Consider the following 16,347-nt stretch of genomic DNA (forward strand, 5'->3'; position numbering starts at 1 on the left):
CCTGTTTTCTCTCTCCCTCCTTTCTTGAAGAGAGAGACAACATTAGCCACCCTGCAATCCACAGGAACTGATCCTGAATCTATAGAACATTGGAAAATGATTACCAATGCGTCCACGATTTCTAAAGCCACCTCCTTAAGTACCCTGGGATGCAGACCATCAGGTCCTGGGGACTTATCAGCCTTCAGACTCAACAGTCTACCCAACACCATTTCCTGCCTAATATAAATTTCCTTCAGTTCATCCATTACCCTAGGTCCTTTGGCCACTATTATATCTGCAGTCGTGCAGTCATAGGGAGCTTGGGATCACTGGTAGCAATAATTTGCATTCAATATAGCTAAATTCCCTAAAACATCACACTGATCTTAGAATAAAACTTGATACCAAGGCAGAGAAGGAGTTGTCAATGAATCTGTAGTGAAGGAAAGCCTTGGGGAGTTTTCAGGGGGGATGCCAGAGTCTTGGAGATCTGGTTGCTCCAGTGATTGGGCAATGAATGTCAGGGCAGGTGTGAGCTCAGCACTGGAGGAGGGCCTATTTCTCAGCCGTCCACTGTGCTGCTTACCAGCACAGAGATAAGTGGATTCACATTTATTCATAACATGTACATCGAAACATCCAGTGAAGTGTGTCACTTGCATTAATAACCAACACACCCAATGGTGTGCTGGGGGTAGCCTGCAATTGTCACCATACATTCCGGTGCCAATATAGAATACCCAAACAACAACAACAGCCCAGCAAACCCTGTTCCTTCCCCTCACTCACACACATGCAGAGCCCTCTAACCTCCAAGACTTCTTTAGATTGCAGACTCCAGCAAACTCTGATTTGCACTCGGACACGCAGACATTGGGGCTTTCACTACCTCAGCAGACACTCGCAGACAAAGTGCTCCGGCCAGTGGGCCTGGATTTTCGTCCCTGTCCGAAACCATAACCTGACCTCTAACTCATCCGTCTGTCCCCATAAACCCATGAGAAACGACTAAACTAAGCCGTGACCTCAACAGAGGTTGCAATATGGTGGCTTCTTGAGGTGGAAGGAGTCTTCCCACCTGGTCCACAAGTACCGCTGCTATATCGGTCTCTGAGATTAATCTGATGAGTTTTGCTCCAACTAGCCCCTCTTCCTTATACACAGCCCTGTGAGAGTGCAGCGTGCCCTCATTCACACCCTTCTGACAAACAAAAGCTACCTCAGTCCTGACACAATGACGTCAGCCCAGCAATGAAGAATTAGCTCACTGACAGTGCAGTCTGTTCTAGGTGTTGATACTCTATAATGCACCGCTCCACACCAGAGATAGTGTTGGTGCTATATCCACTCAGTTTAACCTCTAATACAGCAGTATTCCCCCAATACTGACCCGACAAGGGCACAGTACTCCCTTGGCTCCAGCCCAACAAGGCCACAGCACTAATCCTTGTTCAGTCATTAAGTCAGGTCCAATTCTATGTGACCTCGTGGACCATAGGGTCCATAAGGTTTTCATTGCAAGATATGGAAGTAGATTGCCAGACCTTTCTTCTGCACAGATATTACTGCTGCCCAAGTTGAGACCTGGCTGGATTTGAACTCACGACCATCTACCTTGAAGTCCCGTGCTGATGCCACTACACCACCAGCCGGCCCCCTTGCATTTTAACCGCACTCTACTTGTATGTGGTCATCCAGTAATGAGGGAGGTAAGGTGTCCTAGTAAACTTGTTCCTGGCAAAGATAGCCCCTTCATTGTCCCTGGAAATGGGCAGCAGAGGTTTCCATCTGGGCAGACTGCCTGGCGATGTTCCGGGGGTATATCTGTGCCCAGGTAACCATGGAGAGGGAACACAGTGGGCACCTTGACATAGATGGGAACATTTTAATTTAGTTTGTATTAGTAATTGTGCTAGACACTGTAATTGTCTCTTTGTTGTATTTTGTGTCAAGGTAGGGTACTGTGCAAAAGTCTTAGGCACCCTAGCTAACTATATGTGCCCAAGACTTCTGTACAGTACTATATTATTATGAGTAAAAGAATCAGTACTGGCCCTGGAGCAGCGCAGTATTGCTCCTCTGACTATAATTTTCCTTCAGTATTCATCTTGTGTAGCAACTGGCTGGATCTATTTTCCTCCCTTCAGTGATGTGAAATGCTTGCACCATCTAACACCCTCCCTCTTCTACCAGGCACAGGATGGTAATTTTGTCAAGGAAACTTTCAATGAGCTCTGCTGGACGTTGACCGCCCGCAAGAACTACAGGCCCTCAAAGCCCCAGTGCCTGATCTCCGAGCAAGAGGCCTTCATGCTCTGGTGTCTTTTCAACTTCCTGTCTGAGAACAAGTATCCCCTGGTCATGGTGCAGGAGGAGGTGGGTCTACTGCATTCTGTTGTGATGAGGATGAGAGGTGGTTCAGAGCTGGGACTGGGCGCAGACAGAGTGTGACTGTAAATTATTTTCTGTTTTGTCGCCATGTGGCTAACCTTCTTTGGACTAGGCAACCTACAACCACCAGTGATCAAGGTATGAGTGAATAATAGCTCACATTTAACCTCCCCAAATGTTTCATGGGCACTGGCTTCCCCACTATCAAAGACATCATCAAAGGTCAATGCTAAAATATTTGGCATCCATCATTAAGGGCCCTCACTCTCTGGGAGATGTCCTCTTCTCATTACTATCACAAGGGAGGAGGTACAGGAGCCCAAAGAGACACACTCAACACTTTAGGAACAACTTTTTCACCTCCACCATCACATTTATGAATGGACATTGAAGCTAAGAACACTACCTCGCTCTTTTTTGAGCTACTTATTCTTGTATACAGTTTTCAAAGTTCGAAGTAAATTTTATTGTCAGAGTACATATATGTCACCACATACAACCCTGGGATTCTTTTTCCTATGGGAATCCTCAGCAAATCTGTAGGTTAGTAACTAAACAGGATCAATGAAAGATCAAATAGAGCATAGATGACAAGAAATTGTACAAATGCAAGTATAAAATAGCAATAACTAACGAGAGTGTGAAATAACAAGGTAGAGTCCTTAAAGTGAGATCATTTGTGGGAGCACCTCAATAAATGTGTGTAGCTATCCCCTTTTGTTCAAGAGCCTGATGATTGAAGGGTAGTAACTGTTCTTGAACCTGGTGGTGCGAGTCCTGAGGCTCCTGTACCTTTTGCCTGATGGCAGCAGAGAGAAAAGAGCATGGGCTGGGTGATGAGGAACTTTGGTGGATGCTGCTTTTCTACAGTAATGTTTCATGTAAATGTGCCCAGTGGTTGGGAGGGAGAGTTTTACCCATGATGTTCTGGGACAAATCCACTACCATTTGTAGGGTTTTCTGTTCAAAGTCATTGGTTCCCATACCAGGCCATAATGCAGCTGGTCAGCATGCTTTCCACCACACATCTATAGAAGTTTGTCAAAGTTTTACTGTAATTCATAGTATTTTTTATGTACTGCATTGTACTGCAGCTGCAAACAGCACACTTCATGACATATGCCAGTGATAATAAATCAGATTATGAGAAGCATGATCAGAAACGTGAGGTAAAGGCCAGAATTAGTCTGCCACTAGTTAATTCCATTCGGTGGTTGGGGGGGGGGAGGAATATAAATAGATGTGATGACTATCTGCTGCCACGGTACATTCTGTTTTTAAGTCACAGAACAGAGAAATCTACTAGTGAACTTCCCCCTCCCACCTCATGATTTGTGGGCAGTGGTTAACCTCCTTCTTTGCAGTTTGACCCAAATTCTCAAGTGTCTTGGCACTTGCCAAGCTCTAACTTCCTGCTGTGCCTCTCCAGAAGCTGAGATGGCCTAAAGCAATAACCCGTGGCGACGTCGCCACTTTTGTCATCAGAAATTCATGGTGCAGCTTTTTATTTGATTTTAGAACATGGCGTATCTATTAAAGTGAGACTGACTCGTGAAGTCCTGATGAATGGTCCCAACCTGATAAGGTGACTGTTTATTCCCCTCCATAGACGCTGCCTGACTTGCTGAGTTCCTCTCACGTTTTGTGTGTGCTGCTGAAGGTTTCAAACACCTGCAGAATCTCTTGTGTTTACAGTAAGCATACTGAGATGCTGTATCTGTTGGGAATCAATGGGAAGGGAATGTGTGCTGGGATTAGGTAGATTGGGAGGACATGAGAAGGGGAGAAGATCTTCCTCTATTTTCCCTTTTCTTACAATTTTATTATTTCTTTTACCTTCTCGTTCTCTTTTGCCCTTTGTACTCTTTTAAAAAGTTCAAAGTAAATTTATTCTCAAAGTACGTGCACTGAGGTTCATTTACTTGCGGCACTCTCTGTAGATACAAAGAAACTCAATAGAAACAATTAAAAAAACTGCACACAACAAAGACAGGCAGACAGCCCATGTGCAAAAGACGACAAATTGTGCAAATAGAAAAATAAGAAATAAGCAATAAGTATTGAAAACTTGAGTTGTAGATTTGTTAAAAGTGAGTCCATAGGCTGTGGAATCAGTTCAGTGTTGGGATGACTGGCATTATCTCCTCTGGTTCAAGAGCCTGATGGTTGAGGGGTAAGAACTGTTCCTGAACCGGGTGGTGTGTACCTCCTTCCTGATGGCAGCAGTGAGAAGAGAGCTTTCCTGTGGCAGTGGTCCTTGTAGGTGTGCTCAGTGGTGGGAAGGGGTTTACCTTTGATGGACTGGGCTGTATCCATTACTTTCTACAGGATTTTCTACTCCTGGGCTTTGGTATTTTTATACCAGGCCATGATGCAATCAGTCAGTATACTCTCTTTACTGCACATCTATAGAAGTTTGGCAAAGTTTTAGGTGATATCCTGAATCTTCGCAAACTTCTAAGAAAGTAGAGGCACTGCTGTTCCTTCTTTGTAATGGCACTTACGTGCTGGATTCAGGACAGATCCTTTGAAATAATAATGCTAAAGAATCCTCATAGCATCCTTCATTTCACTCCTTAGTTGTTCTTTCTTTATCCATGGCCATCCCGTTGCCAGAGACGACCCATTGAGCACGCTCTTGGTGTGAGGTGAAGAGCGGGTGTGGCCCCTGCTGCTGTAGAGTTCCACAGCCCATCAGTCAGAGAGCTTACAGTTACTACAGTGAGTCAACAGAGGGCTTGAGATGCTTAGGGAAGCTTGGCAAACGACAACAGAAGAGGGGATAAGGAAGGCATATGTTGGAATGTGAAGTGACCAGCAATCTACTGGAGAAACTTGGCGGTTCAGGCAGCACCCATGCAGGGAAATGGACAGTTGAGGTTTCAGGTCAAGACCCTACGTCTGTCCAGCAGTTAGTTCTTCAGGGTCTTGTATGTTCTTCTAGGTTCCAGCATCTTGTGTCTCCAGTCTGCTGAGGGAATGCAGTGGGTGAAGTGGCATCTGTGGCTGGAGATGAATTGTTGACATCTTGGGCCAAAGCCTTGCATGAGGAACTGAGAGGAGAGATAGGCAGCATGAAGAGAAGTGGGGGGAAGTGGCAGGACTGGGGCCAGACATAATCGGTGGGGTCTCGAGTAACACAGACAAAATGTTGGAGGAACTCAGCAGGTCAGGCAGCACCTATGGAGGGGAATACACAGTCGAGGTTTTTGTCTGAGACCATTCATTAGGGCTTCTTGTGTCTTCATTATTCCTTCTTCTGTTGTCGTTTGCTGAGGTTCCATGTGTGTCACCAGCCCTCTTCCGTCACTGCTCTGACTGAAAATGGTCCCGAAGAAAGGTCTCTTGACTGCTTATTCCCCTCCGTAGATGCTGCCTGACTGCTGAATCCCTCCGGCATTTTGTGTGTGGTTACTGTTTCCAGCATCTGTTTGTGATTGTTAGAGTCTTGTTCTGTTCTTCCACTTAGCTAGGTCTGTTTTCTTTCCATACCATGGTCCATTTAGGTTGCGTACCTACTGAGGAAGTTGTTCACGGCCATGGGGCAGGAGTGGCTTCACGAAGGGGAGCTGAGCGACCATTTTATGCAGAACCCCACCCTGGATGGAGCTGTGAATGTCTGGCAGTTCCTGGATCTGATAGAGTCAGGCACGTTCACCAAACCGGCCAGCAAGGAGTCGCTTGCTCTGGGGATCCGCTCGGTTTACGAGGAGCTGGTGTTGGACGTGACACAAAAGGTCAGTTGTCATTTTCAAAACCTGCACTTTTATCGAGATGTACCTTAAGACCAGTTTGTTTTTTTTTGCAAACGTGTTCTAAGATCTTGAGGTTTCTGGACATGCCCTTGTGAGAATCACACAAGTGCTACGTTGACAAAGGCCAGCAGAATGCGGTGGCATGGTAGTGTAGTGGTTAGAGTCACTGCTTTACAGTACCAGTCAGTGATCAATTATTAGGGTTCAATTCCTGTCACTGTCTGTAAAGAGTTTGTACGTTCTCCCTGTGACCGAGTGGGTTTCCTCCAAGTACTCTGGTTTCCTCCCATATTCCAAAAGTGTGTGATTAGGGTTAGTGAGTTGTGCACATGCTCTGTTGGCGCCAGAAGCGTGGCAGCACTTGTGGGCTGCCCAGTACCATCCTTGCTGATTTGATTTGATGCAAATAATACATTTGACTGCATGTGACAAATGATGCTAATCAGGTTCTTAATTAGTTAAGGGTGTTGAAGTTTACAGGGAGAAGGCAGGAGAATGGGGGTTGAAGGGGGTTAAAAAAAATCGCCCATGTTTGAATTTTGGAGCAGACTCAAGGGACCAAATGGCTAATTCTGCTCCTATGTCTTATGGTCTTCTAGTCTTCATATTTTATAATTTGGATCGTCTGAACCAAGATAAACCATCTTTATATAGTAAAATGTCCATTACAATATTAATTACACCCCCCCCCACTCCCTCATAAGATAAGAATGGGCTCAGTCTTGACCATACCATGCTCAATAAGCAGGAGAATGGGGTTGATAGGGTTAATAAATCAGCCATAATGCATTGGCAGGGAAGACTCGATGGGCTGAAAGGCCGACTTCTGCTCCTATGTCTTTTGACCTTGTGTTCCAACAACACACATGCAAAATTCTGAAGTCGGGCAGCATCTATGGACGATAATCCGTACACATGTATGATATGAAGCCTCAAAATGGACACCAACCCCCATCCGACCCAAGGCTTTAACAGTAAGCCTGTGGCAGGTGGAACCCAAGGCTTTAGATCGATTGACTTACAAACAACAGTCAGAGCTTTATGACTCCTCTTGGATCCGTTCATTAAATTATTTAAAACAGTAAAAATAAAGCAGAGATTCCCAAACTGTGACACGTGTGTTCCTGGACATCTCGAAGGGAATGAGGGGGAAGTTTGTTTTTGGATCAGACACTGTGGTCTCCCTTGCCGGAGCCTACCCAGTTTCTCAGCTGCACTTTGGCTTTCCGGACACACGCTGTATCGCTGTGTTCCTCTGCGATTGGCCCAGGAGAGGGAGCAGATCTCAAAAGTCAAAGGAGATTTATTATCACAGTATGTAGTATATACTGCATGTCTCCATATACTACCTTGAGGTTCTTCTTGCAGGCATTTACAGGAAGATAAATACAATAGAATCATTCACAAAGACTGATGCAAAAGAAGGCAAATTGTGCAAATAATTAAAGAAAATAATTAAATTATACCAAGACCATGAGTTGTAGAGTCCTTCAAGTGAATCCATGGGTTGTGGAATCAGTTCTGAGTCTGAGTGAGTGAAGCCTGATGGTTGAAGGGTAATGGTTATTCTTGAACTTGGTGGTGTGGGCAAGGCTTGTACCTCTCGCCCCATGGTAGTAGCGAGAAGAGAGCATGTTCTGGATGGTGGGGGTCCCCGATGATGGATGCTGCTTTCCTCCGTAGTGGGGAGGCCTTTGCCTGTGATTGACCACGTTATATCTGCCACTTTCTGTAGCCTTATCTGTCCCTGGGCGTTGTATTTCCACACTAGCTGTGATGCAGCCAGATAGGATCAACTCCACTGCACATCTAGAGACGACTTTCAGTGAACTTCTGAGAAAGTAGAGGGGCTGTTGTGCCGCCTTTGTGGTGACACTCGTGTGATCCTCTGATATGGTAACACAGAGGAATTTAAAGTTACTGACACTACAGAGATAATCCGGCAGTTCTCCCTCACAGTTGATTTACTCCAAGTCACTGGGGATTTGGGAAAACCTCAAGTTTATCTTTTGTTCAAACTTATATAGAATTTTTGGGAAGTAATAACATAATTAGAATGATTTATATACAGAAGACAGGAGTAGGGTCTTTGTTTTGGCATCAGGTGACATTACAAACAGCAGGATCTAAATGTATGGGGCATTGAGAATTCAAAAACCATGGATGTTTACGACCTTAACAGGAATGAGAACTTGGAGGGTAACATGAGGAGGAATTTATTCTTAAGTGAGTTCAGTGTCTGCTGAATTTGGAATTTACTGCATGGCGTTTGTCCACGTGTGTTGCTATTTATGGGGAAATCACTGCATAGTCATGGTATCCACTGGGGCCTTCGTTGGCTTGTCAGCATCAGTGGGTCTCAGTGAGGTAGTCCCTGTATTAAACAATGCTTACTGATTATGATAGTTGATTAGGAACTTAGTTTAAATTAGTAGAAGTTTAGTTTTTTTTTTATTTTAGGCATCTCTTTTACAGAAGTGATCTGTGTGATAGAAGTCCAGGGTCCTGTGAGCCCAGAAACAACATGAAGAGGGAATAGGTCTTATCAAATATGAACTTAAAATAAGATTGGCAAGAGGTTGGATGACAGGGCTGCTCTCCGAGTTTCAGGTTTTAGACATAGCTCATGAAATTTAAAGGTTAGCTTTATGCCAACACAGTCGGAGGATGTGCTGGGGGTGATTCAGAAGTGTCATCTTGTTTCTGACGTCAGTGTAGCATGCCCACAGTTTACTGACCTTAACCTGTACATCTTCGGAATGTGAGAGGAAACCGGATGAGAGAGCAAGTGGGACTGATAGGAATATGCTGGGAGCTGACACAGACTCGATGGGCTAAACGGCCTCCAAGGTGTACGAAAATAGAACATGAGAGAACAAACATGCTGAATTTGTCTAATCATGTTTTGACTTTCTAGCGAGAGAGACACACACACACACACACACACACACACACACAACACCCCCACCCCCTTAGTCAGGGTCTTAGCTGGAACCATTATTCCTCTCTGCAGATGCTACCAGACCTGCTGAGTTCCTTCTGCATTGCTCTGGATTTACAGCATCTGCAGAATCTCTTGTGTTTTTGTCCTTTTAAGCTCCTTGTAACCAGACCTTAAGAAGGCCAGTGTTTTGTTGACAGCTGATACCAGCCCCAAAAGATCCTCAGTTCTGTTTTCCCTCCATTTTCACACATAGTGGCGTTAGATTTGATCCCTTCCAACCTACTGGAACTACTGCAGAATCCAGAGAGTTTGGAAGGTGATCAGGAATGTATCGAGTGTACATCTATAAGCTGCTCTAGTAGAGAAGCCTAGGATGGAGCCAGGCGGTCCAGGGAAACTGTCTGTTTTGGATTCCTTTAATTTCTTCATGAATTCTCCAATGATAAAGAATTTCCTGGGTGCCGGTGCATCTTTGATTATTTTCCTTCCATTTTGTCAAATTCATCGTTACATTACACACTCAGAGGCCACTTTATTAGGTCCACATGTCCACCTGTAATGTAAATATCTAATCAGCCTTTCATGTGTCCACCTCTAATGTAAATATCTAATCAGCCAATCATGTGTCCACCTCTAATGTAAATATCTAATCAGCCAATCATGTGTCCACCTCTAATGTAAATATCTAATCAGCCAATCATGTGTCCACCTGTAATGTAAATATCTAATCAGCCAATCATGTGTCCACCTCTAATGTAAATATCTAATCAGCCTTTCATGTGTCCACCTCTAATGTAAATATCTAATCAGCCAATCATGTGTCTACCTCTAATGTAAATATCTAATCAGCCAATCATGTGTCCACCTCTAATGTAAATATCTAATCAGCCAATCATGTGTCCACCTGTAATGTAAATATCTAATCAGCCAATCATGTGTCCACCTGTAATGTAAATATCTAATCAGCCAATCATGTGGCAGCAACTCAATGCATAAAAGCATGCAGACATGGTCAAGCAGTTCAGTTGTTATTTAGACCAAACATCAGAATGGGGAAGAAATGTGATCTAAGTGACTTTGACCATGGAATGATTGTTGGTGCCAGGCAGGGAGTGTCCCAGAAACTGCTGATCTCCTGGGATTTTCACAGACCAGAGTCTCTAGAGTTTATGGAGAATAGTGCGAGAAGCGAGAAAGGCGAGAAAGTGGGTAGCAGTTTTCTGTGTGGGAAAACGCCTTGTTAATGAAGAGGGCAGAGAAGACTGACCGGACTGGTTCAAGCTGACATGAAGGCAACAGTAACTCAGATAACCACATTTTGCAAGAGTGGTGTGCAAAAGAGCATCTCTGAATGCACATGTTGAACCTTGAAGTAGATGGGCCACAGCAGCAGAAGACCACAAATATGCACCCTGTGGCCACTTTATTAGATAGAGGAAGTACTTAATAGAGTAGCCACTGAGTGTACTTATTAAAAGCTTCAGCCATTTTGTTGTTTCCCTGATGTAATTCCTCCCGTCATTGCCTCTAAATGCAACCAAGTTTTTATTTTTCACAAACCCACGAGATTCTGCAGGTGCTGGAAATCCACAGGAACGTGCACAAAATGCAGGCCGGGCGCCATCTATGGAGGGGAATAAACAGCCAATGTTTCAGGCAGAGATCCCTCATCAGGACTGGAAAGGAAGGGGGAAAACAGCAATTTTATTTTTGCTACTCCCCCCCCACCCAATTTTTCTCGTTGTAAAAGCTCTCATATTTTTATACTTGCAAATTTACTCATACGTGTTATGTTCTGCCGTTATCAATGTTTTTGATCATTTTTAGTTGTTTCCTGTATCTCTACCAATCCTCCAGCATATAACTCTCACTGACCACATTATGTGCTGCTCTTAATCAATATTATCTCCATCTAGCTATTTTACCCGCTCTCAAGAATCTTGAATTGTTTTCTGAAACACTTCCCACTCTTTTTTTTTCTTTACTGGCAAATATTTTAACCGATTTCCTAATTTATATGAACCAATGTACTCTTTTAACTTACTAACCTTCAAGATGTAGGTGTGAAAACCAGTTAGCTTTTATTGCCCTTGAGAAGGTGGTAGTCCTCTGAAGCTCTTGGGTAGGGCATTCTGGAATTTAGTTCCAATGGCAACGAAGGCACAGGAATGTTTTTCCAAGTCAAGATGGCGTGCAGCTATAAGGGAGGCAAGAATTGGCGGTGTTCCCTCTCTGTTTGTTGCCCTTGGCCATCTTGGTAGGACAGTAACGCGTTTGAGAAGGGCCGTCAGCAGTCTAGGTGAGTAACAGCAGTGCAACGCATGCACACAAGGTGCGCCAGGGACTCTGCAGGTCTGGCAGCATCAGTGGAGAGGAATAAGCATTCGATGTTCTGGGCTGAGACCCTTCCTCAGGATTAGAAAGGAAGGTTCTTCCTCTCCTGCAGTGTAACTGTCGTGTGGTTTTGTGGACGGTACACAGTGCGCTTGCTGGTAGGTGGCGAGAGGGGGAGGATGTTCACAGTGGTTGGTGCAATGCCAATCAAGCAGTCTACTTTGGCCAGGATGTGGTTGAGTTTTGTGAAGCTGTACCTGACCAGCGAAATAGAGAACATTCCTTTGTGCTCCTAGGTTATGGAAAGTCTCGCTGTGTGGTAGGTGAGTCAGTCACTGCATGATACTCGGCCTCTTGCTCTCGGAGATAAGAAGACCTGCTGGTGCTGGAATCTAAAGCAGGTCAGGCAGTGTCTGCGGAGGGAAACAGATGGTTGACCTTTTGTGACAGGACTCTGCATCAAGACTGAAAGGGTAGAAGGAATTTTTTATTTTGTTTTATTCATTGAAGAGATGTAGGTTTCACTGGCTGAGACAGCATTTTCATTGCCTAGTCCTAGTTGCCCTTGAGAAGGTGGTGGTGAGCTGCCTTCTTGAACTGCTGCAGTCCCTGAAGGGTAGCTAAATCCATTTGGCTGTTCGTGAGGGAATTCCAGGGTTTTGACCCAGCACTGGTGAAGAAATCTTGATTTATTTCCAAGTCAGAATGGTAAGTGGCTTAGAGGACAACTTCCAGCTTCCAGTGTTCCTGTGCTTTTCTGCCCTTGGCCTGTTAGCTGGTAGGTGATGGGTTTAGAAGGTGCAAATTAGCCAAAATGAGAGGGAGGTATAAGAGGGAGGTTCATAGGTGGTAAGGGGAATCAAGACTTGGGGTGGGAGAGGGAATGATGTGGCTGGTGGAGGGGATCACATTGGATTTTGTGGAGGTGGTGAAGGATGATGTGTTGGATGCAGAGACAGCTGCTGTGAAAGAAGAGGAGAGATTTGTAGACAGTGGGAGAAGTTGTCGAAGGTAAGAGCATTTTCTGCCAGGTAGGTGAGTGTTGGTGGAGGGGAAATGTTTGGGTCTTTCTTCCAGAAAGAAATGGAGGCAGGCATCAAGACTTTCCTGATGAGGGATGGAGGTGCATAGAGACTGGACATCACCTTGTGAAGATGAGGTGGTGTCAGAATGGTGGAAGGCACAAGCAATATCCCAGATCTAGGTGGGAAAGGACTGGACAAGGAGAGGTATGAAGAGATTCAGTGGGGCAAGAGCAGACCACAACAAATGCAGTCTTCTGCTCTTCCCCTCTCCTACCCCAAGTCCTCTCCTCCTCTGTCTTTTTCTCCATTAATCACCTTTGGAAGGTTAGCATGTTCAGCTATATGATGGCAGACTGGTTTATTATTGTCACGTTTACTGAGGTTCAGTGGAAAAACTGATTTGTATGCCATCTATGGGGATAATTTCGTCATATCAGTGGTTTGAGTTAGTACAAGGGAAACACAATAATATAATGCAGAATAAGGTGTTTCAGCTTCAGAGAAAGTGCAGGCTCTTGAAGCAATGGGGATAACTTAACTGGCCCCGTCATTGAAATATTTCCACAGCCAGTAGATTCACTTGCAAGGAGTCTTCCTCTCATGTTCTTGTTGTATATGGTAACATGTCTGTACTTTGATAATAAATTTACTTTGAACTTAGAACTTTAATGATTCTAGATTTGCGGCTGATAGTGGTAACTTTTAAAAGCTGCCACGAGTGTTATTGAGAACTGGAATTGTTACTTTATTCAACCCCAGAGAAACAGGACTCAGGAGTAGGTATAGTATGGGATGAGGAGAAGTAAAGTGTTCATGGTGCTACTTAAATTCAGATGATCACCAAAGTACTTTTATTGTAACATTTAAATAAACTCCTGGATCTTGGGAGAGGTCAGAAAACAAAGCAAGTTGCAAATGATCCCCAAAATAATGAAAGTCATGAAATCTGATACCAGAAGATCAGCCTAATTTAGTCAGCTCAAAGCAGTTCTGAATCACGTGCAAAAATGTTGGAGGAACTCAGCAGGTCAGGCAGCATCTATGAAAAAGAATAAACAGTTGACGTATCAGGTTGAGGTCCTTCAGGACTGGAAAGGAAGGGGCAGCATTTAGAATAATGTTCCAAAGGTGGGGGGGGGGCAGCCATTATTCCAGCTTCTGTCCTCTGCCTTTCCAGTCCTGATGAAGGGCCTTGGGTTATGGGGAGAGGCAGGAGAATGGGCTTGAGAGGGATAATAAATCAGCTAAGATGAAATAGCAGAACAGTCAATGGGCTGAATGGCCAAATTCTGCTCCTATATCTTACGGTCTTATGGAAACATCGACTGTTTATTCCCCTCCGTAGACGCTGCTTGACTTGCTGGGTTCCATCAGCATTTTGCGAGCGTAGCTCAAGATTTCCAGCATCTGCAGTGTTTCTTGTTGTTCTGAATCTTAAGTTTACTACAGTTGACCTCTTTCCTTAACAACAATCAAGCGGCTGGAGGAACTCAACGGGTCGAGTAGCATCTGGTGCTGGGATGAGAGTAATTTGTGTTGAGATCCTGAATCAGGACCACGTTGAGAATGCCTCCCCGATCTCTCCCCGCCATAGATGCAAGCGGTTGGACGTTGATCCAGATTTCAGCATCTGCAGTCTCCACTTTTTCCTTGCGTTCTAGATTGTAGTGACTGAGTAAAGTCATGAGGCCAAAAGAAGACTTTCCTTCCCCTACTAGTTCTCACAAACATCTCACCACAGCACGAGCACCAGGTCTCTAAGGGCTAAGAGTTCTCTGCTCAAAGTTGGGCATTTTGAACGCTGCTGAATTAAATTCACGCACAGATGATGTAGGAGGTCATGTACTTTGATAAGAGGAATCAACAGGCAAATTATCTAAATGAAAATAAGCTGCAAGTGTGTGAAGTAAAGCGGGAACTAGAAGTTCCTGTGCATGAATCACTGAATTTTAGCAGTCAGATGCAGCAAGTAGCTTTTTTTCCCATTGTCTAAATGACAAAGAGGTTGGAATTTAGAAATAGAGAAGTTTTGTTGCTATTGTACAGGGTGTTGGTGAGGCCGCACCTGGGGTACGGTGATCAGTTTTGATCCTTTTATTTAAGAAAGCCTCCAGCATTGGATTTAGATCAAAGGAGGTTCACCAGACTAACTCCCAGAGTGAGAGGTTTGTCCTGTCAAGAGAGGCTAAACATTTTGTGCAGAAGAAGACCATGGGACATAGGAGCAGAATTAGGCCATTTGGCCCATCAAGTCTGTTCTGCCATTCCATCGTGGCTGATCTGTTGTCCCTCAATCGTATTCTCCTGCCTTCTCCCTGTAAACTTTGACACCATTACTAATCAAGAACCTATCCACCTCCACTTTAAATAAACCCAATGACTTGGCCTCCACAGCCATCTGTAGCAATGAATTCCACAGATTCACCTCCCTCTGGCTAAATAAGTTCCTCCTCACCTCTGTTCCAAAGGGATGTCCTTGTATACCGTTTCTCCACATCTATTCTATGTCGGCCTTTCAATATTCAATAGGTTTCATTGCGATGTGATGAACGAGGGTGATTGCTGATGCGCACACAATCTTAAGGGGGGCTTGACAGGGTAGATTTTGAGATGTTCTCACAAGTGGATGGGTCTTCAATGAGTGAATATATTTGGTTATTTAAAATGGTGTGAATAAATTTCTTCTTTCCAAGGGTGGTGAGTCTCTGGAGTTCTGTGCAAGCTGGATCATCAGGTGTATGCTGATGTGATGGCAGATGAACATTTGAATGATTAGGGGTTAATGTCTATGGCAACCTGGCACACAGGAGGATCTGCGTTCCAGGATAGATCAGCTGTAATCCTATTGAGTAGTGGGATAGTCTTGAGGCACCAAGTGGCCTACCCCTCCCATTTTCCGGTGTTTTTGTCCTCGATACCATGAGAAGTGAATCCACTTGCTTGATAACATGAGAAACACACTCAAAATGCTGGAGGAACTCAGCATGCCTGGCAGCATCTATGGGGGGGGAAAAGTACACTGGACATTTCGGGAATGTTTTGTGTGTGTTGCTCGGATTTCCAGCATTTGCAGATTTTCTCTTGTTGCTTGATAACAGGTAGTGGGGTCAACACTACCTGCCCTTCCACCTGCATATCATCCACAAACGTGACCTCAAAGCCATCACTTCCATCATCCAGATTGTAAGTTCTTGCTCGTGGAGAAGAAAGTTTCTGACTATTCTACCTCCCTCCCTTCATAATCTTATAATGCTCTGTAAGGTCACCCCTCAGCCTCTTGCATTCCTGGGTAAATAAAGGCAGCCTGTCCAGTCTCTCCTTATAACCACAGGTTTCGGAATTCATCCTGGTGAATCTGCACTGCCATCTCTGCATCCATTGTGTCGCATAGCAAGCCTGTTGGAATTCCTGGAGTCAGAATCCATGCAACAGATTTCACTCCAATGATTATGATCCAGGTTTAACCCAGACTTTGGGTGCTGTCTTTGTGGAGTTTGCACGTTCTCTTGGTGTTAATGTGGGTTCCACTTCTCTCCCACATCCCTAAGCTGTGCTGGCAGGTTAATTGCCTGCTGTAAATTGTGCCTCGGTTTAGGCATATAGACAACAAATTAAGGGGGACTTCGGTGTGGCGGGTGCAGGAACGTGCTGTAACAGTTTGGCAACGCTATTGCAGTTCAGGGCAGTCTGGAGTTAGGGGTTCAATTCTGGTGCCGTTCTGTAAAGAGTCTGTACGTTCTCCCTGTGCAATGTATGGGATTTCTCCTGGTGCTCTGGTTTCCTCCCAGGGTTCAAAAGCATACTGGGTACGGTAATTGGTCACTGTGAATTGCCCCGTCATTAGGTTAGAGTAAATTGGGTTTGTCGACAGTTGTTGCGGTGGTGTGCTTGAAGGCCAGAAGGACCTACTCCACAC

At 44.6% G+C, this 16,347-nt stretch overlaps 1 protein-coding gene across 1 annotated transcript in view; it reads left to right on the top strand.

Moving 5' to 3' along the window:
• The window catches only part of LOC134351725 (differentially expressed in FDCP 6 homolog), a 68,495-nt gene that overhangs the window by 12,324 nt on the left and 39,824 nt on the right, over nucleotides 1-16,347 (top strand). The window contains exons 3-4 of the mRNA XM_063058302.1: nucleotides 2,176-2,358; nucleotides 5,880-6,110. Coding sequence (XP_062914372.1) covers nucleotides 2,176-2,358; nucleotides 5,880-6,110 — 414 coding nt within the window. The remainder of the gene's footprint in view (nucleotides 1-2,175; nucleotides 2,359-5,879; nucleotides 6,111-16,347) is intronic.

Source organism: Mobula hypostoma, chromosome 9 (genome assembly GCF_963921235.1).
Source record: "Mobula hypostoma chromosome 9, sMobHyp1.1, whole genome shotgun sequence".
Classification (NCBI taxonomy): Eukaryota; Metazoa; Chordata; class Chondrichthyes; order Myliobatiformes; family Myliobatidae; genus Mobula; species Mobula hypostoma.